General features: G+C 39.2%; 2 protein-coding genes across 5 annotated transcripts in view; both read right to left on the bottom strand.

The window, feature by feature from the left end:
- The window catches only part of ptprn2 (protein tyrosine phosphatase receptor type N2), a 944,464-nt gene extending 941,918 nt beyond the window's left edge, over positions 1-2,546 (bottom strand). The window contains exon 1 of one of the 2 annotated variants that reach the window (XM_043690699.1): positions 2,261-2,546. In XM_043690699.1, coding sequence (XP_043546634.1) covers positions 2,261-2,342 — 82 coding nt within the window. In that variant the 5' untranslated portion in view covers positions 2,343-2,546. The remainder of the gene's footprint in view (positions 1-2,260) is intronic. The other variant, XM_043690698.1, reaches the window with a different exon arrangement.
- ncapg2 (non-SMC condensin II complex, subunit G2) overlaps positions 1-24,985 on the bottom strand; it is a 117,635-nt gene that overhangs the window by 12,888 nt on the left and 79,762 nt on the right. For 2 of the 3 annotated variants that reach the window (XM_043690695.1, XM_043690696.1), the window contains exons 23-28: positions 24,488-24,678; positions 18,458-18,601; positions 16,965-17,068; positions 14,604-14,704; positions 9,901-10,000; positions 8,252-8,820 (exon numbers count right to left, since the gene is read on the bottom strand). In XM_043690695.1, coding sequence (XP_043546630.1) covers positions 8,769-8,820; positions 9,901-10,000; positions 14,604-14,704; positions 16,965-17,068; positions 18,458-18,601; positions 24,488-24,678 — 692 coding nt within the window. In that variant the 3' untranslated portion in view covers positions 8,252-8,768. Of the gene's footprint in view, positions 1-8,251; positions 8,821-9,900; positions 10,001-14,603; positions 14,705-16,964; positions 17,069-18,457; positions 18,602-24,487; positions 24,679-24,985 lie in introns of those variants that run through there. The other variant, XM_043690697.1, reaches the window with a different exon arrangement.

Here is a 24,985-nt window from a genome sequence, read left to right as displayed (position 1 = left end):
CCTGAACTGAAATTCAACCCATTATATATGTGCAAACAGTGACCTATGGACACTGAGTAGCAATCCAGCCTTGAGTGACTCAATGCAGCATAATACAGATGGACACTGTAGCACAATGGGCCCAACAGAAAGAATTCCTGATGAAGTTCAGAGAAACACATGGCATCTAACCATAATGATTACAATTCATTTAAATACACTAATAAATCACTCCAGAGACACCAAGAGGTAAAACAAAATGATCCAGAACCTTGTACGAACCATGTTCTCAATTACATAGTGAATAAGTATTTTGCAAACATAAAAATGTAAAGCATCAAAAAGGCCACTGAACACAAATTATTTCTTGTTGTGTATCAGGATTGTCTATCTGCTGCAATTTCCATTCTCCTCTCTCCAAAGCAAAACAGGGCCACCAGTTGAACTTACTAATAACGTTCACTTACGGTCATAGAGTCACAGAGTTATACAGCACAGAAACAGACCCATCAGTATATCCTTCATTAACCTAGTCCCATTTGCCAGCATTTGGCCCATATCCCTCCAAATCCTACCAATCCAACTTCAGTGGCTGTCCCTCCCCTAAATTCACTACTCTACAATCTAAACTGGAGTGAAAAGTTATACCTAATTCTTTCTTACTCATAATTGCTAATCATTTTGCCCTGGCAATAGAACTAGTCCCATCATGAACTGATAAACTGAAATCAATGCTGTTAGCTCCTTCACGATCTTGAATGCATTCAGCTGGTTTTGCAATAAAAGTCTGAAAAATGCATCTTCTATACTTCTCCACTTTATGTTTGCATTTCCAACCTGACACTTTATTTCCACTGATATAACAATAGATGAATGGAAGGTCCAGGGGTTCCCTTTAATGTTTTTATTCTAAAAACGTTTAAAACGTGAAGAAAAATGAAAGGGTGTGCACTTAAATATTTGTCTTAAATTAGATTTAAAACAGTGCGTTAACAAAGGACTCTTAAACCGTTAACAATATTAAAATGAAAACACAATTTGGTGTTTGCTTGTTATTGTCAACACACGGATCCTTTAAACAAACGTTCGTTGGTTAAAGAGTTTATTTGCCTTTTCTCCAATACCTACGGCACATATTACACTCTTAACATTACACTAATGAGGGCCGATTGTTCTCAACCTACCGGAATAAGATAACGCTAATGTTAAACTTGCATAAAGGTTTGTTTGCCTTTAGGTTCTGTGAAGCGCCAAATCCCTCCAGACCTGAGGTCAGGCATTTTAGGTAATTCGTGCACAATTACATGGAATAAAATGTGCAAATGTCAAATAAATCACGCCCTGACAAGTGTACACGAAGTCCGTTATGAAAGCAGTTTGCCCTCAATTCACCTTCACCCTGTGTCTGACGGATATTATGGGGATTGATGTGTTCTTGGATGGAGTTCTTGACTCTCTTACTCGGATCTGGATATTTCGATCAAAATCTCGGCGGAGGATGGTCAACATGAAACACAGCTCCCACATTCACATCTCGACGACTGGCTACAACTTTTATGAGCCCCCATGGTAAAATAATCCTGTCACATCCAGCGACAGCGAACTGCGTGCATCTGACTGGGTACCAGAAAGCGTCTAGTATAAAATAAATCACAACATGCAATCAATTCCACTTGCAAAGGGAAAGGGTGAATATTCAGTCAGACTACGAGAAGCATTTATAATGATTTGTCGAAACAGTTTGTTTTTAGGGGACGGGGTGGTATTGAAACTTTTTTCAATTTTGCAAGTGTGAAAGTTTCGAGGCGATGAGCGGGGCGGGGGTGACTGATGTTGGACACCTTTTAGGTTTCAATAACTGCAACATTTTTAAAAAGCAGCACATTTCTGCTGGACCGGTCGGCTCCCGCCCTTTGCCAAACAGTGACAAGTATCTTCAGACATCATTATCTCTGTACACATGGTTTACAAAACACACCGAGTGAATGCAAATATAACTCCTACCAACACTACAACCCCCCCCCCCCCCCCCCCCACCACTCTATTTTTCACGGAGATTGATCGCAGTCTTATCGTGTCTTGTCCCTCATCTTTCTTGCAACCCTGTAATTCTGTCGCATCTGAGTAGCCCAGATAACCAAAGGAGAACCGTCCACCTCTTCTCTCAACCACTGGCTGCGCCACCTGATGCACCCGCACCGAACAAGAGGAAAAAGGAAGGCTCTCATTATTCCACATAAATTAGCGTTTTATTCCAACAACACCACCCGAGCAAACTCACCGAATTTCCTATCGGCGCTCGCGATCAAGCGGCTGTGGAAAAGCGATAGGAGCAGCAGGATGGTGTGGAACAATTCCATCATTCTTCATCCATTGCACTGGCACTAACAATCCATTCCAGGGTAGGGGGCGAGAGATGAGAGGGATGAGGAGAGGGAAGGTGTGATGGGGTGAAAGGAAGCGGCGATGTCCGTCTCCCTTATGGGCACGCCGCGCTCACAGTGAGCCAGCAGCCAGACTGAGCCCTCCTCACTCCGCCCCGGATCGCCTGTCATTCAACCCAACCCTGGACCAGGCCCATCCTGTCAATCAGCTGAGCCCAGCCCGCCCACAGCACTGATATCAGCGCCAAGAAAGCTTGCACACCATTGACTGACTGTGCCAATGCAAAGGTCTTTTTAAAAGCGAGGGGCGGGGAAGGTTGGAAGGGAACTGCTCCATATTGGCACATAGCTCTTTGTGCAGCATCCTTCACTGCAGCACTATGTTTTGCCTCTGTGTTTTCTGTTCACGTTTGTAGGTCATTGATCCCAATGGGCTCGTGTTAATTTATCTCTCAGTTGATATTTACAGTTAGGCCTGGGTGGGGTTCAGCGTTATGCTACTGGGACATCATACCAAAGTCACAGAGGAGTGTGGTTCGTGGTTTTCTTTCTCAAAACATCCTGCTTTTGGTGACCTTACAACGCCGGTCTAAATCTGCATTCGCCCCGACGGATCACGTTTCAATTTGCCCAGTGCACAAATGCATGAGGAATAAAACAAGCGAGTGAATAAGGTCAAGTTCAGCTTGAAATGATTTCACATAGTTATCGGCATACTGGAAGCTAAATTGTGCAGGTAGGCGAGGAAAGAAAAATTGTGAAAACATGGGAATAGTTAACATTAAAAATGCAGTACCTATTAAGAAAATGTAAGCAGGCGGGCAAACAAACATCGCTTCAGCATTAACCATAGTATATCAAAAATGCAAGACGAGCAAAAATTGCATATAGACCTAAAGTGGTGGATTTGAAAAAAATCTTAAAATATGGTCCAAAAGGTTAAGAGGAGATTCATTGTGGAAAAAAAGGAACTTGTTTTAAAAGCATGAATAGCTGGAATATTCTAGAATACAGGAACATTCTAGAACTGCATTTTAGAAACAAAACACACTAGACTAAATGATAAATAATGAACTGGAATTAGTTAACAATGGACAGACTGGGAATACTTTGCAAACTGCTTGAAGATTAGATTGTTTGAGAGGGAAATGAGAGCCACAAACCATTCATGTTAGCCTTATGTTTGAAGCTTAAGTGGTGAAAAGTACGTTGACTTGTTAAATGAGGCATCAACCCAAGCATCATATTCACAAAGATTACAAATTTAACTGGTGTTGTAAAACTATTCCCATTGACATTGGGAAATTTGTATCAAAATATGGAGAGCTGTGTTGTGATAGTTTCTCTCATGATCGCAGCCTGATGGTAATACCCCCAAAAAAAAATCAGCTCCTAAAATGAAACTTGGCTTGAAAAATAAAAAAACAAAATGAAAACATATGATCACGTGGTCAGTCAATGAATATAGTCAAGATAAGCTGCCAATATACTTTTAACAAAAGATCACAGTTAATTACAAAGGGGGGAAACTTTCACTGCGCAAAAACTAGTTGAAGCAATCTCATTACAAATATCAGAAATTGAGATTCAACTTTCTTACAATCTTACAAAACTGCAACTTCAGTGAAGGGTCAGCTTGTCTCATGTGAACGTTCCATATTCATTTAGCACAGTCGTAATTGGTTTAGAGCTTACATCCTACTGCTTTCTAAACACTTTCAAAACAAATATGGGTTTTCCATACCCTCGGTTGCCAGCAGTTTTATGCTTCTATTTTCCAAGCCACTCAGGACCTTCTCCCAAACTTGAGAGAGGGAGAAAGCTAAAACTTAGTGTCTTTTCATTTTGACTGTATCTGCTTTATTCTTTAAAGAACTCTACAAACTGCCTTTCTAAATGAACTCATTTGTCTCAAAGGAACAGGTGAGGGTCATTCAGCCTGTTCTGCCATTTAACATTATCATGGCTGATCAAGTACTTCAATACCTTTTACCAATACTCCTATGCTTTATCAATTTTCTTCATCCTCCTCCACTGTACTCAAAAACATCCCAATCATCAGATTTATTACTATTTTTGCACACTTTATAAGCCTTTTCTTTTAATCTTGAGACTCTCAACTTCATTTGTCAGTCAGGGTTTTATTAAAGAGTTACACATCTTAAAGAAATGTATAGTTATTGCAAGTCATACTTATTTCTTGTCATAGGACACCTAGTTGCTAGCTAACAGTTTAGCAGCTTCTTTACATCTTTTCAACTGTTGTTTCTAAATCACTGAACTATACACCTCAAAAAGTTTTAAACCCTTGCTTAAATGCATGTAAATAATCCAGACAACCCAGCAGCACACTCAGAAATGAAACTAAAGCTCTGTCCTTCTCAAAGCAGTAATACTCAAAATCAAACCATCAACATCAGAACCCAAATTTCCAAATAAATCATGAATCTTTATCACATTCAGCATGTCTATTAACCAACCTTCCAGACTACACTTGCACTATATTAAGGCTATATTCAGGCTCAGTAGCAGGTTAAGAAAAACTCTAGATGTATAATCTACAACAAATATGGGTCCATTATTGTCCCAGATTCAGAAGAATATATAATAGAGAATGATGAAATGGTACAGGTAAATGATTAATGTCAGTTTTCATTGTGGAGGATGTAAGACATTTCCCAAAATTAGAAATCGGAGTGACATGGGTGAATGAGGAGTTGAAGGAAATAGGCATGGATTTCTCCAGTACAGTTGAAGACTACTTAAACAATGCTCTGAAGGAAGCAAGGGCACCAAATGTGCTATGGATAAAGTATTTCAAATGTTCAAAAGGACCCAAAAATCACCATTACTGACCAAAACCTAAAGGAAATAGCTGCCAAGTTGGGCCTGCTGCCTGTGGCAAGAAAACCAACAATAAGGGGTAAGAATTTATCTGACCTCATCATCACCAATCAACAGACTACATCTGTCTACAACAGTGTTATTGGGAATGACCACTGTACAGTCCTTGTGGACCAATAAAATGGTGTACTGTAGTGTGGTGCAATCCCTACTGAGAGACCACACTTCAATCAATCAGATCTCCCAAAGTGGACATCAATGTGGAAATGTGTCAAATTGTATTTCACCATAATCTGCACTCTCATTGCATAAAGTATCCCACACTCTAAACCTGGTCATCAACCATGGGATCAATTCTGTTTCAATGATGATCAGAGGAAAGCATATCAGGAGCAACACCAGCACACCCAAATATGAAGTGTTAATCTGATGAAGCTATAAACATCGGACTATGTGCACAGTAAACAGCAAAAGCACAACACTATAGACACAGCTGAGTCATCTTGCATCCAAGATATCAAATCAAAGCTATGCAGTCCTGCAGATCCAATCATGAAAAGTGCTGGAAAATCAAACAAACAGAAGGATATTGGCCCAAAAGGATTTCCATCATCAATTGTGCCTGATCTGCAATGCAAGTGAAAAAGTAAGGAAGGTTGAAACTTTTATAGCCATCTGCGACCAGAGACCATATGCCGAGCTTGTGGTCCATCTTGGCATTCAGAGGACTCCTACATCACAAATGTCAGCTTTCAGCCATTGGATTCACTTCATGTATCAAGAAATGCATGAAGGAACTGGATACAGCAAAATCAGAGATCTTGGGTCCTGACAACATCCTGGTTTTATTACATGCTTGTGCTCCAGAGCTTGCCATTCCTTTCTAATATATGCATAAAAGGTGAAAGATTGTTGAGGGATATTACGCACAAATCTAATTCAAGCAATAAAAGTGCACTGCAATCAATCAATAAAATGGTAGAAATCACCAACACAGCATTCAAGCAATACCTTCTTGCCAGTGTTAATATAAAAACAAAACTATGAAGGTCTGGCTACATCAGTGGAATGGGAAACAGAGTTAATGTTGTAGGTGTAATATGACTCTTCTGCAGAAATAAAGGAAGTTGAAAATTGAAAGCCATTACGCACAAGGCCTTGCTATTTCAATATACCATCACACTTTCATGCTAACACCGCTCTCCTAGGCCAAACGCAAGCTGGAAGAACAGCAGCCCATTTTCCACTTTGGCATTTTACAGCCTTCAAGTCTCCACATTGAGTCCAGCAACTTCAAAGCATCAGCACTGTCATCTGTTTTGATTATTCAATACCCCCCCCCCCCACAGTATGTTGTTTCCATGGATTTGCTCACAGCAAAGTGATAAGACTGCATATTTTTAATATGACAATCACTAAAAACTATTTTGCATCAATATTGCTTAGCACTTCCTTTGTCTTTTATTCTGTGCATCCTCAACATCTGTTCCACCCGCTCCTCCACCCCCTTAGCTGCTGATATTTTCCAGCTCCTTTCAATTGTAACAGGCTTACTGCAGTTGAAATGTTTATTCAGTATCTGTTGAAAAAAAAACTGTTATAAAGTACAGCACTATTTTATTTCAGATCTCCAGTCTTAATGTTGCTTCTATTTGCCTGTTCACTAATTATGAGCTTGAGTTTCACTAGGACCACTCAATATTACACCTCCTTACAGCCACCAAAAATACTAGGGGCAAAAGCAGAATTTCAGAGGTGGGATAAAAAAAAGAGTTCCCTAAACATCAAAGCAGCATTTCATCAAATATTGCATGCAACAGCCCTATCAAAATCGAAGTTAATGAGACCAGGGAAAAAAAAACATTCTATTGGCTTGAGTAATACATGGCACAAAGATGGTTGTTGCAAGTTGGAGCCCAAATATCTTAGTTCCAGAGTACCATTTGCATGAAGTTTCCAGGGCAGTGTCCTCGGCCCAGTCATCTTCAACAAGTCATCTTTGTTAATCACAGGGCCAGAGGTGACAATGTTCACTGATGAAGGTCTTCAGTTATACTTGCAATTCCTTTGATGAGGAAGTAGTCCACATCTGCATGCAGCAAAACCTGAATAACATTCAGCTTAGACTGCTGTGTGGCAAGTAAGTTGAGTGTTAAAGCAATGATCATTTTCAATAAGAGAATGTAACCAACTCGCTTTCATATTCAACAGAATTACAATTGCTAAATTCCTCATAATATTCTGACTTATCATTGATCATAATCTGACTTGGTTCAATTATTTGTGGTCAGAAGAGCAAATTAGAAATTCTGCATATGACTCACCATAGCCTGTCCACCATCTAAAAGGTACAAGTCAGGTATGAGAGGGAATATTCCCCAAAGACCTAGACGAATGCAGCTCCAACCCCGCCCCCCCCAAACACTCAAGAAGCTCATCACTACCCAAAACACAGCGTTGAATGGCAGACTAGCCACAGTGCAACATAAAGGTACATTGCAGCAACAGCAGGCATATGAGAATAACACCACCTGAAATCTCTACTCCAAGTTCAAAATCATCCTGAATTACAAATGTAATCACAGTTCCTTTACGGTCATACATTCAAAATCTTGCAATTCCCTCCCTAACAGCAGTGCAGATGTATCAGATGATGATGGTTTCCCACCCTCTCAACGACAACTCGGTATGGATAAGAAATACTGGTCTTTGCCAGGATGCCAATGTCACACAAATGAGATAAACTCGAATGCAAAGATTTGACAGACTTATTAGATGAATGCTCCTTGAAGCAGAAGAGATCAAAATATCCAAGATGCAGAAGAACCAAAAAATCTTGCATGGAAACATATTGGATTTTGATGATTTGGAAAACAAATGGCCTTAAGATATCAAGAACTGTTAGCTCCTCTCCTAAAAGATGGCAGAGATTTGCAGTGGCATTCTTCAAACTGTGCTTGCATTTTGGAAAACTGGAAATGGACTTAGAAGTGTAGAGTGAAAATGGGATGGGAAGAGTAGGAGAACAGCACAAATTTAACCACTAAAAGCTTTATTACATATTCACCAAAACGTTTTACATTATTTAATTCAAATAACAAAAGGTAATTCATTTCCCAAACACAGATTTTTAAACATTAGCAATGCATTTTCTTTTTTTAAATATAAAGCCTTTCATTAGACATTACAGATCTCACTACAATATTATAGTATGTTTCAGTGACATCTCCTGGCAAAATATTGCAATCCAGAATAAAAGTACAAAATGACATTATTTTCATTATTTCAAAATATAAGAAAATAGATTCCTCTTTTTTACGAGAGAAGAGTTGTACATGTACTTTCACCTATTTAGAAAGAATCTGAAACTAAGTAACCAAATTTCATACATTACAAATACAATTTTAAATTACATTAGAGAAGATATGTACAAATATGTTTCTACAAGGTATATTGCAAAATTTTAAAAAATGAAATGTTTTGCAGCTTTATTGCATCGACTTTCACATTCAATGTGAAGATTTTTAAAAATAGAAAGAACACATTTGCACCTGCAGAAGTTTACAAATGTAAAAGATCTTCCAGATGTTTGTTTGAAGATGTGTACAAGGCTCTGTAAAACAAGAAAGTCTAATTCCATACATGTAGTTTTCAAATCCCATTTTAGCTAAATTATATTCTGCCCCAAAACGTAGTAGCCCATAACAAAGCACATTATGCATTTTCCTGAATGTTAAATTTCAAAATATTATTGAGCATTATGTAACCATTAACCCATACTGAAATTGTTATTGAAATAGTCAATAGGAAAAATGCTTAAAAGAAAAAAGATCATTCCCACTTCTCTTATCTATGCAAACTGCTATATATTCTTACAGGAAAGACAGGGCTAGTGGTATTTTTACTGGACTATTAGTCCAGAAACTTGGCTAATGTTCTGGGGACCCAGGTTCAAATCCCAAAACTATCGACTGTCAGTGAAACCCATCTGGTTCAGTAATGTCCGTCAGAGAAGGAAACCTACCATCCTGGAAATCTCCCCCTTACGTGGGGGTACCTACAGCACATGGACTGCAGCAGTTCAAGAGGATAACTCAGCACCATCTTCAAGGGCAACTAGGGACGTGCAATAAATGCTGCCCAGCCAGTAATATCCACATCCCGTGAGTGAATACATTAAAACTTCTGAATGCCATTCTATATTCTTAGTACAACAACTATTTGTAATTCCTAAATGTTGCATCTCCTATTTTTGTTCAATATAACTTTGTTTGCAATTTTAAAAAGTGCAGGCCAATGAAGCTCATTTTAATGGCATCTTAAACTTAAATACATTACATCTTGCATTATTCCAAATATTAGAAATGGAATAACATCACATCCTTTCTGCTTTAGATAGTACTGTTTTTACAAGAGATAAAACTGAATACACCCAACATGCTTTATCAATAGACTGACTATTTAGCAATGTTAGAGCATTAAAGCTTCGATATTATTATCTCAATATTTAGAACTGTATAGTTACTTCTGTTGTAGGAAAGAAACACCATTTTTGCAATTCATCAAATTGGATAACGTTATTTGGCATCCATTTTAAATTAGAATGCATGGTTTTCCTGCATAATTGTAGATATGTTTTAAAGAAGAGAAAATGCTTAAAATACTTGTGGCATAAACATTTTTAAAATCATACCTTTCAACGTCACTCAACTCTGTTGCTACTCCATTATAACACTGAAACTTCATGTGAATGGCTACTGCTGTCTCTTTGATTGCAGTTCTTGTCACTTTACCTGCACAAAATAAATTGCCTTTAGAAACTGGAAATGGGTGCTCCCCAATTTTTATTTAAAAAGATCAAATCAATACACTAACAGGCTTAATCAAAAGATTGTTTTTAAAATATACTGCCATATATTTTAAATCCTCTCCAACAACTGAAAAAAAACATAAATTTAGAGAAAGAAAATAGACAAGATGTTTATACTGGATAAATTATCCCCCTTTGTCGTTTCAGAAACATTAATGAGAGTTTGTGGAGGTCTCCAATTTGTCACACCTTTGCATTTAAAATCATAAGAACACCGATATGCTACCTGGACCAATTTTTGAAGTAAGGCTTTTTAAATGAATTGGGAAACTAGGATACATTTTGTCCACTCCTATAATCTTCAGACGAGAAAAGCAAGCAAACAAAAGGAAAAGATACTAGGAAAACAGTTAATTCACAGTAATGAAGAGAACAGATCTGTTAACAGCGATCGTTACACAAAACCAGGAAGGAAGAGTTAGTAATGACTTGTTTCATAACAGCATTTCCTTCTGGTTGCATACGGTAACTTAGATCTGATCCACTAAACATTGGTTTCAAGATAAGCCACTGGAACTATTTTCAGAGTGGACTATTTTCCGTAGCACAGAACCAAGTTTTGAACTGTATATGTCTCCACAAAAGGAAATAAAAGTGAAAGAGCTATTGAGACAGAAGGATTATGTATGTAAGTTAGCTTGCTGGAAGATTTGTTTTCAGACATTTTGCCACCATACTAGGTAAGATCATCAGTGAGAGCCCCCGGTGAAGCACTGGTGGCATGTCCCACCTCTCTATGTATAGGTCTTGGTTTCTTAAGGTGGGTGGTGTCATTTCCGTTTTTCTTTTGAAAGGGAAAGTAGATAGGATCTAAATCAATGTATTTATTGATGGAGTTCTGGTTAGAAATCCATCATGCCACGCCTCTAAGATTTCTCGTGCATGTCTTTGTTTCGCCTGTCCTAGAATGTGTGTGTTGTCCCAGTCAAAGTGGTGTCTTTCTTTGTCTGTACGTATGGAAACTAGTGAGAGTAGGTCGTGTTTTTTGGTGGCTAGTTTTGTGTACATGTATCCTGATGGCAAGTTTCCTGGTTGTTTGTCTGATGTAGTGTTTTGACAGTTCTTGCATGGTATCTTGTAAATGACGTTAGATTTGCCGGTAGTATCCAATGGATCCGTGTTCCAGCAATAAAGTTTCAACTTTGATCTCCAGCATCTGCAGACCTCACTTTCTTCCCTTTTGACAGTTCTTGCATGGTATCTTGTAAATGACGTTAGATTTGCCGGTAGTATCCAATGGATCCGTTAATTCCATTAGTTGCTATTTTAAGTGTGTTGGTAGGTTTGTGGGCTACCAGGATGCCAAGGGATCTGAGTAGTTTGGAAGTAATTTCTGATATGTTTTTGATGTAAGGTAATGTGGCTATAGTTTTTGTTTGCATTGTGTCTGCTTTTTTGGGTTTCTTTCTGAGGAATTGGCGGATTGTGTTTATTAGGTATCAGTTTTTCTTGAAAAGCTTGTATAGATATTTTTCTTCTGCTTTTTGTAGTTCTTGGGTGCTGCAATGTGATGTAACTCATTGAAATAATGTCTTGATCCAGTTCCATTTGTGGGTACTGGGATGATTGCTTCTGAAATTAAGTACTTGGTCTATGTTTGTTTTTCTGTAGATGCTGGTTTTAAACTCTCTGTTAACTGTACTTTCAACTGTCATGTTTAGGAATGGAAGTCTGTTGTCATTCCCCTCCTTTTTGTGAATTTTACACCTGTCAGGATATTGTTAATGGTGTTGTATGTTTCCTCTAATTTGTTCGGTTTTGTGATGACAAAGGTGTCCTCCAAATAGCAGACCCCAAAGTTTGGGTTGGATAGATGGGAGGGCAGCTTGTTCAAGTTTCTGCATCACTGCTTCCAATAGGAGACCTGATATTGGTGATCCCATGAGTGTTCCGTTGACTTGTTTGTAGGTTTTGTTTTTGAATGTGAAGTGGGTGGTGAGGCACAGGAACACTAGCTTGAGGATGTTGTCCTGGCTGATGAAGTTGGTGCTGTCTGGTGTTTGTGGTCCTGGTTTTCCCAGTAGTGATGCCAGTGTTTCTTTGGTCAAGTCGATGTTAATTGATATAAAAAGGGCTGTAATGTCAAAGGAGACCTGTATTTTGTCCTCTTCTATCTTGACATTTTTGATAGTGCTCAGGAATCCTTGGGTGAAGTGAATGGAGTGGCATGAATCTTCAATTAGGTGTTTAATTTTTGGTGGAGTTCCTTGGCTAGTCTGTATGTTGGTGTACCAGGTAGGGAGATTATGGGTCTGAGGGGGGCCCCAGGTTTGTGTATTTTTGATAATCCATTAGAAGCGTGGTGTGTTGGACCCATATTTTGGAAGTCTGTCCTGTTTAATTCTCCTGATTTATAAGTCCTGTTAGAAAAGATGAGATTCTGTTTATTGGTTGTGGGGTCAGGTCATTGCCACCTGCTGGTAAGTTTTAGTACCTACAAGCAGAGCATTTGCCTTTTCAAGATAGTTGGATTTGTTTAAAATAACGGTCATGCGTCCCTTGTCTGCAGGAATTATTATAATGTTTTTGTCTTTAAGTCTTCCTAAGGCTTTATTATATTGAGCATTAAATGTGTTTCCTTCCTTTTTTTGGCCTTTTTTGCAATAGCTTGTTTTATGGTCTGCTGTATTTCCTCTGAAAAAATGTTATTTTTTAATGTGGATTCAAATTCTGCAAGGAAGTTTTTTTTTCCTGGCATCTTTGCAATTGTTGTTTGATCCTCTGACTAGGACTGCTTTTTCTGCGAGATGTTACCTAGTATGGTGACGAAATGTCTGAAACCAAATCTTCCAGCCCAGCGAGCTAACTTACATACTTATCATCACCTGAACTACAAATCTTCTCAAATATCATTAACGTCAGGATTATGTTATACAGGAGGATGGAGAGTGGCATTGAGGCAGATCACCCAAGATCATATACAAAGCTCAAAGGTTGTGTGTGTGTGTGTGTGTGTGTGCGGATTGGGGCTGGGGGGGGTGGATGCAGGAGGAGGAGGGGAGTGGTGGACACTCTCCGGTTGACTTCATTATTAGTTCCTTATGTTTTTAAAATATGCTGTTTTGCACTGTGGAAGAAGTATCTATGTTCATCTCAACCATCCATTCATAAAAGTAAAGTATGTCTCAGACCTTTTCCAGATGTTTGCACTGCATATGAAGCACACTATTGCTTTATCTGAGATTTCGTCACCAGCCAATACACATTAGCAATCCATACAGATAGCCCAAGAGGATAGCATAGTGTCAAGTGAGCTTCCGAGAATAGGCGCTAAACTGATTGGCCCCCAGCTAAAACCAATCTACATTTGAAAGCAAAATTACTGTTAGGTCAATGAGGGTCCTACTTAGTAGTTTGAGAAGCAGCATAGAACCTTCAACAAGTGTGAGGAAGTCCAACAGTCTTTCAGACACTTAATTGACCACTATTGGGCCACTATAAGATTCTGGTGGTAGAAGTCCTGCCTATCCAATAAAATACATTCTACGGTTCAGAAAATTGATCTGGAAACTTTATAGACAGCACATTGAACAGGTGAGGTGAGGCACCATTTATCTTTATTGTACTTAGTTTACTTCAGAGGGATTTGGTCAGTTTTGTTCATCTAGTTGGAACACCTTCAATGTGGCAGGAGCGAGAGTTCATTTGATGATGGTGATGGCTGCTTTCCACATTTTACCAAAACTAGCTATTAAAAACTAGTTTCCAATCTGGTACATTTTTCATTGGAGCGTAGGAGGTTGAGGGGTAACTTTATAGAGGTTTACAAAATCACGAGGGGCATAGAGAAGATGAACAGCAAAGGTCTTTTCCCAAGGGTGGGGGAGTTCAAAACTAGGGGGCATATTTTTATGGCGAGAAGAGAAAAATTTGAAAGAAACTTGAAGGACAACATTTTCAGAGAGTGGTTCAGATGTGGAATCAACTGCCAGAAGAAGTGGTACAGTTAAAATATTTAAAAGACATTTGGACAGGTTGTGAATAGGAAAGACTAGAGGGATATGAGCCAAATGGAGACCAGTGGGACTAGTTTAATTTGGGAAATTTGGTTGGCATGGACGAGTTAATTGAAGCATCCGCTTCCATGCTATCTGACTCAGAATTTATGAGCATTATTTTCATTTTTTCATCGTTTTCAGCACCAATCCCTTCACTTTTGAAAGCAAGAAAAATAGGAGATATCCACAACAGATGCTTTTCTGACATTACAACAGTGACAACGCTTCAAGTGTATGTCAATGGCAAAATATAATTGTAAATATGTAATTCTATGTATTGCTTTTTGAGAAACATAAAGACTGATAGAAGAAGAATCAGGGCAGTTGTTTGGCATCTTTTGAAAAACTGCCCAAGTTCATTTGAAAATTGTAAGTACATTCAATAACGTAATGGACCAGATGACACAGCTCATCTACAATCACAGTACTTCAGTCATCATTCCCAAGTTACTTGAAATATGTTTGCAATTCTATTATGCTACCTAAGCGAAACTTGTGTCCATATAAATCTTATGATGTATAACTTACCTCTACTAAGTACAAGCAGGATATAGAGAGCAGCCACCAATCCCACAACTCCTTGTATTGCTTCAGAATTTATGCAGTCCATTAATTCATTTAAAAATGATCTAAAGAGATGGGCAATAATTATTACCAGCAGTTTTCTAGTAGAAACAATAATTGATACTGATTCAGTTATTTAAGCAGAGAATAATCTAATTTTAAAACAGAAAAGATTTAAAAAATATATATTCTCTATTTGACTAGAGCTAAACACGTTCTTCACATTCAAGTAATGATCAGCATGTTTTCTTTGAAACAGGTCAAAGAAACCACAGAACAGGATCATGAACAGATGGGCCAATGGGCTAAGAAGTGGCAGATGGAGTTTAATTCAGATAAATGTGAGGTGCTGCATTTTGGGAAAGCAAATCTTAGCAGGACTTATACACTTAATGGTAAAATCGTAGGGAGTGTTGCTGAACAAAGAGACCTTGGAGTGCAGGTTCATAGCTCCTTGAAAGTGGAGCCGCAGGGAGACAGGATAGTGAAGGCGGCATTTGGTATGCTTTCCTTTATTGATCAGAGTATTGAGTAGAGGAGTTGGGAGGTCATGTTGCGGCTGTACAGGACATTGGTTAGGCCACTATTGGAATATTGCATGCAATTCTGGTCTCCTTCCGATTGGAAAGATGTTGTGAAACTTGAAAGGGTTCAGAAAAGATTTACATGGATATTGCCAGGGTTGGAGGATTTGAGCTATAGGGAGAGGCTGAACAGACTGGGCTTGTTTTCCCTGGAGCTTTGGAGGCTGAAGGGTGACCTTATAGAGGTTTACAAAATTATGAGGGGCATGGATAGGGTAAATAGACAAAGTCTTTCCGCTGGGGTGGGGGAGTCCAGAACTAGAGGGCATAGGTTTAGGATGAGAGGGGAAAGATATAAAAGAGACTTACGGGGCAACTTTTTCATCCAGAGTGTGGTAAGTGTATGGAATGAGTTGCCAGAGGAAGTGGTGAAGGCTGGTATAATTGCAACATTTAAAAGGCATTTGGATGGGTATGTGAATAGGAAAGGTTTGGAGGGATATGGGCCAGGTGCTGGCAGGTGGGACTAGATTGGGTTGAGATATCTGGTCGGCATGGACGGGTTGGACCGAGGGTTTGTTTCCATGCTGTACATCTCTATGCATCTATGAACAGTACTTAAAATATTTGTTAGTTGACACAGCAAATTGCAATTAAAGATGACAATACTGATCAAAGTTTGTGAGAAGATTTGTAGCTCGGGTGCTCGTTGCCGTGGTTCTGTTCGCCGAGCTGGAAGTTTTTGTTGCAAACGTTTCGTCCCGTCTAGGTGACATCCTCGGTGCTTGGGAGCCTCCTGTGAAGCTCTTCTGTGGTGTTTCCTCCCAGTCAAATTCATGTTGCTTGTCATTTGCGTGTGTGGCTACTAGGGATAGCTGGTCGTGTCATTTCGTGGCTAGTTGATGTTTGTGGATGCGGATCGTTAGCTGTCTTCCCGTTTGTCCTATATAGTGTTTTGTGCAGTCCTTGCATGGGATTTTGTACAATACATTGATTTTGCTCATGCTGGGTATCAAGTCCTGAACTATGAAAGCAACCACCCCAATACACACAAACGCAGTTGCATCAAGGCACTGTTCAAAAGGGCCACAACACACTGCAGCACACCAGAACTGCAAAAAGAGGAAGAGGAACACCTATACAAGGTACCGGCCACTACAGCGGACAGCTGAAACTGACAACCGGAAGCGGCAGGGACAGGCCACTATAAATGCCGGAGGAAACACCACAGAAGCGCTTCACAGGAGGCTCCCAAGCACTGAGGATGTCACCTAGATAGGGGACGAAACGTTTGCAACAAAAACTTCCAGCTCGGCGAACAGAACCACAGCATGACAATACTGAATTTGACCCAAATAACACAATACAACATCAAAACCTTTACTGGTATTTATTAAGTAAGAGTGACTATAGCTTAATCGAAACTCAAAATATATGATAGAATAAAAAGTAAATTGCTCTTTGAGCTACATCGTGGCTCAATCTTAACACTATTTGAATTGAGGTACTGCTTATATTCAATATACCATAACAGTTTAAAACAAACATATACAATACACTCAGCAGTGGCTAATAAAAAATACTGTCTCAACGATTTTGTGGCAAGCTGCAATCTTTGGTTTACACCCAATGAAAGAAAGAGTCAAGAATATATAGATAGGTTTCTATTTTTTCAATTTTGAAGAAAAAACATAATCTTGTCTCAAATAACATAATAATGTTTCCTAGAAATGAAATAAAAACACCGCTCTTAATTGTTACTAATTGCTAGTTAGCCATCAGTTACTTCATTTAATCTTACTTCATTACACCAGGATATTTTAACACAATGGCCAGAAAGTAGCTTGAAAGTAGTGGCAGGTCATCAGTGGTTTCAGGTGGAACAACATCTTCTGGATCAGATTTCTAAAATTGAAAATACACATTGAGGAATTAGATAAAAGAATAAATTTATGAAGAGTATAAATCATGACTTCTGAAATTCCAACAACCAAGCTTCCAAAATATTTTCTTTTAATCAACTTATGTATAATTTAGAAAATTACAAACATCTGTGTTTAAAATATTGAGGCTTCTCCATTCATTCAAGAGATGACAGTGTTTTTTTTACTGTACTATATTTAAAAATATTTACTATTGCTGAACTCACTAGTCAAATAATTGTCAAATAATATATTGTCAAAAGATCTCAATTCGAACATTTTGTTACATAAGTGCTGAAATTCATTTTATTCAAGATTGTATTTTTAAGTAGCATACTCTATAGAGTTCATTATGTAAACTGGATAGTAATTTGTACAGAAAACACTAATCATTACATAACAGTTTTGCTAATTTTGAAATTAGCACAAACGGTCCTTTAACTGATAATCACAAAAATGACCTAAATCAATCAAATGGCCAGTTTAAGAATTATAATTTGCAGCAATTCAACATTCATTACATCTATTACATATAAAAAAATCTAGGTAATATTCACTGCACAGTAGTTAGAGTATGCTAACCAGTTAGCATGTTGAAACAATTCAATTAGTGCCTTAGTTATTAACTCTCAGCTCTTCAGTTTGTAGTGCAGAAAAATGTGTTACAACTGACCACTGCCCTTCCCAAATTATTGTAAGCCTTGCTAGATAATCACTGAAGTCATATGAAATAAGGACAGGAAATCAGAGTTGAATGCAATAGTATGTTATATGCAGATGCCAGAAAACCTGAACAGGAGATCATGAAGTGTATTGGACTTGCTCCAAATCACGTGATGCTTCTGAACACGTACCGACAAAAAACAGTTCACAATTCAATATGCAAGACCCATCTCCAATGATTTGCAATGTTATAGTGACATTCAGAATGCCTGTAATTTCCAGGAAAATGCTTTTGTACAGATGGAAATCACTTAACTGTGGAAGAGCAATAAATATAATTGTTTTTGCAGAGCATCAATTGAAGAGACTACTTTATATTTCACAGGGAATGCAGCAACTCAATTAATGTACATTTACTTCAAAATATCAGCCACCAGATAACCACAAGCATCATTTGCAATACTTACATTTTATTCAGCCTACATTGCAATACAGCTCAACTCAATCAGGAAGATTAGGCATGACCTCATCATGAATTGAAGAAATAAACTACATCAGCCCCCTCTCTGTTGTACTTACTTGTGTGATGCATAATAAGACATTCTATAGCTCAATGAAACAAGCCAAGTACAGTACAATAACCCAACTTTGCTAAAACATGGTAGATAAGCGATATAATAGTACATTGAGCCATACTTTTCAAGCTCACCTTTTTTAAAGAATGAATGGTTTCAGCCAGCATTGCAGCCAGAAGTGTTGAAAGTATCTCTTGGTGAACTGCGTCATGGGTTCCATGCCAGGTGTGAACAGCACTGATGAATTCTCCAAGAACAGACTGAATAGACTCAAGAATCTTGAAAAAATTAAAAATGCCCTTTTCTGTCATATCAGTAGATAGCGAAATTCCTTGAAATACATAACTTACAAGTTACAGAACAAAATTAAATTTGTTAAAGCAATGCAATTGACCTATGAATAATTCCACAGTTCAGAATGCTTATTTCATTCACTCATGGAATGCAAGTGCTCCTGGCAAGGTCAAATTCATTGCTCATGTATAAATACTCAAGGTAGATGACGACGAACCACTTTGTTGAATCTTGGCAGTGTAAGGATTCTGAGTAATCCAAGATAGAGGACAGGAAAAATTTCTAGCTGTAAAAGGCTGCTCCGTATTTCAGGTATATTAGATATTGGAGGTGATTTTCTCAAATTCCAGGAGCAGCAATTACTGTTTTATACACTGTTGCAATTGTTTTGGAATTTTGGAGAAAAATAAAAGTCAAAACAATAGCACTTTTAAAAGGGAGACAGACAAAGACAGCAGGCAGATGGTTTGTAAGGGACAAAGAGAAGAAACCCACACTGCTGACACAGCAGTGAATCTGTGCAGTTAAGGCCTTTATTGTTTGAATTCAGGCATCGCTGGACCACAGAGTGTATCTAGGAAAACCTAAACAGCAAAATTCACAACTGATCTTGGAGGAACTTGTTTGGGAGAGGTCGCAGCACAGAAACACATAAGTAAAGAGTTTTAAGTATAACCTTGCTGTAAATCTACATTAGTGAGTAGAGTGAGTTCTTTCCTGATTATATGTTTGTATTGGGATCTGTCTCTGATGGAATTTTAAAAATACAAGTCAGAAGTATTAAGTTAGCTTGGAACAGTGTTTTGTAGAGCAATAAGACAGTGCTATTTACTTGGTCTGTAGACTGGAAGGAGCAAAATGGCTTTTAGTAGAGTGATATGCTCTTCTTGTCGGATGTGGGAGTTTTGGAAGAGTTTAAGGGTTACTGAGGATTATATCTGCAATAAATATTGTTGGTTGCGAATCCTGACAGATCGAATGGATTGGTTGGAGTTACAGTTAGAGGCAATGAGAAACTTACAAGAACTAGGAGGGTATGAAGATGGCAGTTATAGGAAGGGAGAAAAGCCGCAGACAGAGTCAGACAGATGGCTTAACTCCAAGAAAGGTGAGAGAGATAGGCAGGTCCACAGAAGTCTTCTGTGGCTTTTCCCATTTCAAACACGTACGCTGTCTTGGAAAACATAGGGGGTGATGGACTTACAGGGGAATGTAGCACGAACAGCCAAGTTTCTGGTATCTATTGGCTCTAATGTAATGAGGGGTACATCGGGTTCCAAACAATCGATTGTGTTAGGGGACTCTCGGGTCAGGGACACAGACAGACATTTCTGCGGCCAGCAGCAAAAAATCAGAATGGTGTGTTGAGAGGGTGCAGAATGTTCTCGCAGGGGGAAGGGACCAGCAGGAGGTCTGTGCACATATTGGCACCAATGACATAGGATGAGATTCTGAAGGGAGAATATAGAAAGTTAGGCAGGCATTTAAAACTCAGATCCTCAAGAGTAGTAATGTCGAGATTATTCCCAGTGCTGCGAACTACAAGCGAGTCAAATAGTAGAGAATATAGCAGAGAACAAGGTAGGACTGATAAATTAAACTGCATTTATTTCAATGCAAGAGGTCTAACAGGGAAGGCAGATGAACGCAGGGCATGGTAAGGAAATTGGACTGGGATATCATAGCAATTACAGAAACATGGCTCAGGGATGGGCAGGACTGGCAGCTTAATGGTCCAGGATACAAATGCAATAGAAAGGATAGAAAGGGAAACAAGAGAGGAGGGCAAGTGGCGTTTTTGATAAGGGATAGCATTACAGCTGTATTTAGGAAGAATATTCCCGGAAATACATCCAGGGAAGTTATTTGGGTAGAACCGATAAATAAGAAAGGGATGATCATCTTATTGAGATTGTATTATAGACCCCCTTACAGCCAGCAGGAAATTGAGAAACAAATTTGTAAGGAGATTTCAGTTATCTTTAAGAATATAGATTAGATTACTTACAGTGTGGAAACAGGCCCTTCGGCCCAACAAGTCCACACCGACCCGCCCCGCCGAAGCGTAACCCACCCAAACCCATTCTCCTACATTTACCCCTTCACCTAACACTACGGGCAATTTAGCATGGCCAATTCACTTATCCCCTGCACATTTTTTTGGATTGTGGGAGGAAACCGGAGCACCCGGAGGAAACCCACGCAGACACAGGGAGAACGTGCAAACTCCACACAGAGAGTCGCTTGAGGCGGGAATTGAACCCGGGTCTCTGGCGCTGTGAAGCAGCAGTGCTAACCACTGTGCTACCGTGCCGCCCAAATATGTTTGGAAAATTAAAATTCCCTGCTATAGACTGGGACTGCCATAGTGTTAAGGGTTTTGATGGAGAGGAATTTGTTAAGTGTGTACAAGAACATTTTTTGAGTCAGTGTGTGGATGTACCGACTCGAGAAGGTGCAAAACTTGACCTACTCTTGGGAAATAAGGCAGGGCAGGTGACTGAGGTGTCAGTGGGGCCAACGACCATAATTCTATTAGTTTTAAAATAGTGATGGAAAAGGATAGATCAGACCTAACAGTTGAAGCTATAAATTGGAAGAAGGCTAATTTTGACAGTATGAGGCAAGAACTTTCAAAAGCTGATTGGGTGCAGATGGTCACAGGTAAAGGGACAGCTGGAAAACAGGAAGTCATCAGAAATTAGATAACTAGAATCCAGAGACCAGTATATTCCACTTAGGGTGAAAGGAAAGGCTGGTTGGTGTAGGGAATGCTGGATGACTGGAGAAATTGAGGGTTTGATTAAGAAAAAGAAAGAAGCATATGTCAGAAAGGCAACGACTGATTAGGAATAGTCAACATGGCTTTGTGTGTGAAATCATGTCTGACAAACTTGATTGAGTTGTTTGAAAAAGTAACGAAGAGGATTGATGAGGGCAGAGTGGTGGACATGATCTATATGGACTTCAGTAAGACATTTGACAAGATTCCCCATGGGAGATTGGTTAGCAAGGTTCAATCTCATGAAATACAGGGAGATCTAGCCATTTGGATACAGAACTCTCAAAAGTAGAAGACAGAGGGTGGTGGCGGAGGGTTGTTTTTCAGACTGAAGGATTATGACCAGTGGGGTACCACAAGGATCGGTGCTGGGTCCATTATTTGTCGTCATTTATATAAATGACTTGGATATGAACATAGGAGGTATAGTTATTAAGTTTGCAGAGGAGACCAAAATTGGAGGTGTAGTGGATAGCAAAGAAGGTTACCTCAGATTACAACGGGATCTTTATCAGATGGGCCAGTGGGCTGAGAAGTGGGAGATGGAGTTTAATTCAGATAAATGCAAGGTGCAGCATTTTGGGAAAGCAAATCTTAGCAGGATTTATACACTTAATGTAAGGTCCTAGAGAGTGTTGCTGAACAAAGAGACCTTGGAGTGCAGGTTCAGAGCTCCTTGAAAGTAGAGTCGCAGGTACACAGGATAGTGAAGAAGGCGTTTGGTATGCTTTCCTTTATTGGTCAGAGCATTGAGTATAGGAGTTGGGAGGTCATGTTGCAGTTGTACAGGACATTGATTAGGCCACTGTTGGAAAATTGCGTGCAATTCTGGTCTCCTTCCTATTGGAAGGATGTTGTGAAACTTGAAAGGGTTCAGAAAAGACTTACAAGGATGTTGCCAAGGTTGGAGGATTTGAGCTATAGGGAGAGGCTGAACAGGCTGGGGCTGTTTTCCCTGGACTGTTGGAGGCTGAGCGGTGACCTTACAGAGGTTTATAAATTTATGAGGGGCATGGATAGGGTAAATAGACAAAGTCTTTTCACTGAGGTGGAGGAATCCAGAACTAGAGGGTGTAGGTTTAGGGTGAGAGAGGAAAGATATAAAAAGAGGCCGAAGGAGCAACGTTTTCACGCAGAGGAAGCTGGCAGAGGAAGTGGTGGCGGTTGTACAATTGCAACATTTAAAAGGCATCTGGATGGGTACATGAATAGGAAGGATTTAGAGGGATATGGGCCAAGTGCTGGCAAATGAGACTAGATGAGGTTGGAGTATCTGGTCATCATTGACGAGTTGGACCGAAGGATCTGTTTCCATGCTGTACATCTCTATGACTCGAAGTACATCCAAAAAGTTGCTATGGCATGAGTTTGGCCCAATGACAGTGAAGAAACACTGATAAAGTTTAATGTCAGGATGGTGTGCAATTTGGAGGTTTATTTTTGTTCCTTCCAGATGGTAAAGATCTTGAGTTTAGGAAGTGCTATCAAAGTATCGATGTTACACACTGCTGCACTGCATGTCAATGGAGGAAGGATTGAATATTTATAAAAGGCGATAAGGGATGCCAACTAATATTGGATGCTAGCAAGTTTATTGGAACTGCCCTTATCTACACTCCTAACTTGCACATTATAAATTGCAGGAGAAAGTGGGGACTGCAGATGCTGGAGATCAGAATCAAGAGTGTGGTGCTGGAAAAGCACAGGAGGTCAGGCAGCATCCGAGGAGCAAGAGAATTGATGTTTCCTGATGGAGGGCTTATGCCCAAAACATCGATTCTCCTGCTCCTCGGATGCTGCCCGACCTGCTGTGATTTTCAGCACCATGCTCTCAGTATTGTAAATTGCAGCCAGGCTTTGCGTTGTGCTCAAACTATGAGGAATCAGGAGGGGAGTTAGTTGCAAAAAGATGATCAGCCGCTGACCTGTATTAAATGCCACACTACTTGTATGGCTGCTGCAGTTCAGTTACTGGTCAATTATACCAACCAAAGTACAAAGGATAGTGAAGTAAGGAATAGTACTGCGTTTGAATGTTAAAGGAGATGGCTAGAAGGAAGTGACATTGCCTGCCACATCTACAGGCTAAACATATTTGCCACTTATGAGCCCAGCCAGAATGGCGCCTATTTCTTGCTGCGTACAGACATGGTCAGTTTCAGTATCCAAAGACTTGCAACACCAAATATTGAAACCATCAGCAAGCCTCCTCATCTCTGACCTTATTTTGGTAAGTGAGACAGATGAAGCAACTGAAGATAGTTGGGTGCAGAATGCTCCCATAGATACCCCTATAACAATGTCAGGGACTGAGATAAATGACATCCAAAAAACACAATTAAGTTTGGTTGGAGTCATATCTGGCACAAACAAAGAACTTTACTCCTATTTCCTTGACTTAAATTTGGCTTGGGCTTCTTGATGCCGCTTGATCAAATGTGCCTGGATGATATGGGCAGTTACTGTCACCTTACTCTGGAATTTAGCTCTTTTTCCATGGATGTACCAAGGTAGCACTCAAGAGTAGAGCAGAGTAACCCTGCCAGAACCCATTTGAGCAGCAGTGAACAGTTTATTGTTGAGTAGAAGTTGCTTATAGCACCTTTGATGACACCTTCTATCACCTTATTGCAGATTCAGAGTACAGCTAATGAGCATCAACTGGGCAGCCTGAATGCTGTCTACATCTTGCTGCATGGATAGTTTCAATATCCAAGCACTTGCAATATGGAAAATCGCGACCATCAGCATGCCTCCTAATTTCTGACCTCCTTTCAGAAGGAAGATCAGCTGAAGGGTGTATCCAACTGAACAAGTCACTCCCAACTTTACTCTCAGAAACATGCATTTGCAATGAGTAGGTTTGTGAGGATAAATGAGAGTGGGCTTTACAATGGGTAAACCATAAGCATACTTTATAAAAATAGCAAGATTTTATCTTGCTGCAATTTTTCTCAGACTTGGAATTTAGTTCACTCGAGACATTTACGAATTTTTTTTTATTTTGACCACCATATAGTTAAACTAAGTACTGAAGACTTGCATTCAATTTTAACGGATTATATAAACAAACAGATTGAAGTTGTACCTGCAGAGTTTCTTCCTGGCTTTTCCTGGAACAACGAGCCAGAATTTCCAAAATTTTGTGAAATACTTTCTGGATAATGTCAAGTATTTTATTAGCTTTCTCACTACTGGTGTAGATGTTCTGAGATAGGCAGTTCACTGCAATTTCTTTCAGAATGGATATCAGTAATGGTAAACTGAAGACTCCTTTCTCTGAATGATGAACAGAAAGTAAGAAAAGCCAAATTATTTAAAACAGATTTTATAATAGAACTGTGATGCAGCAAAGTACCTCAAGCTATGGTCAGCTAGAGGAAGTGGTGTGGATATTAATACACAAAAATCCCCATAGTCATTATGTAAAGCAATTAAATAAGTAAAGTACAATAAGAGCACAATACGTTGGCCAATTATATGGTCAGTTTTGACCTTAAAGGAACACTATAATTTTTAAAATAATTCATGAACAAATTGAATAGTATGCATTCAAAGTAGAATATAGAAAATCCTGTCACTTAAG

Source organism: Chiloscyllium plagiosum, chromosome 5 (assembly GCF_004010195.1).
Source record: "Chiloscyllium plagiosum isolate BGI_BamShark_2017 chromosome 5, ASM401019v2, whole genome shotgun sequence".
NCBI lineage: Eukaryota > Metazoa > Chordata > Chondrichthyes > Orectolobiformes > Hemiscylliidae > Chiloscyllium > Chiloscyllium plagiosum.
Note: the sequence above shows the minus strand (reverse complement) of the source record. Positions and strands in the feature narration are given on the sequence as shown.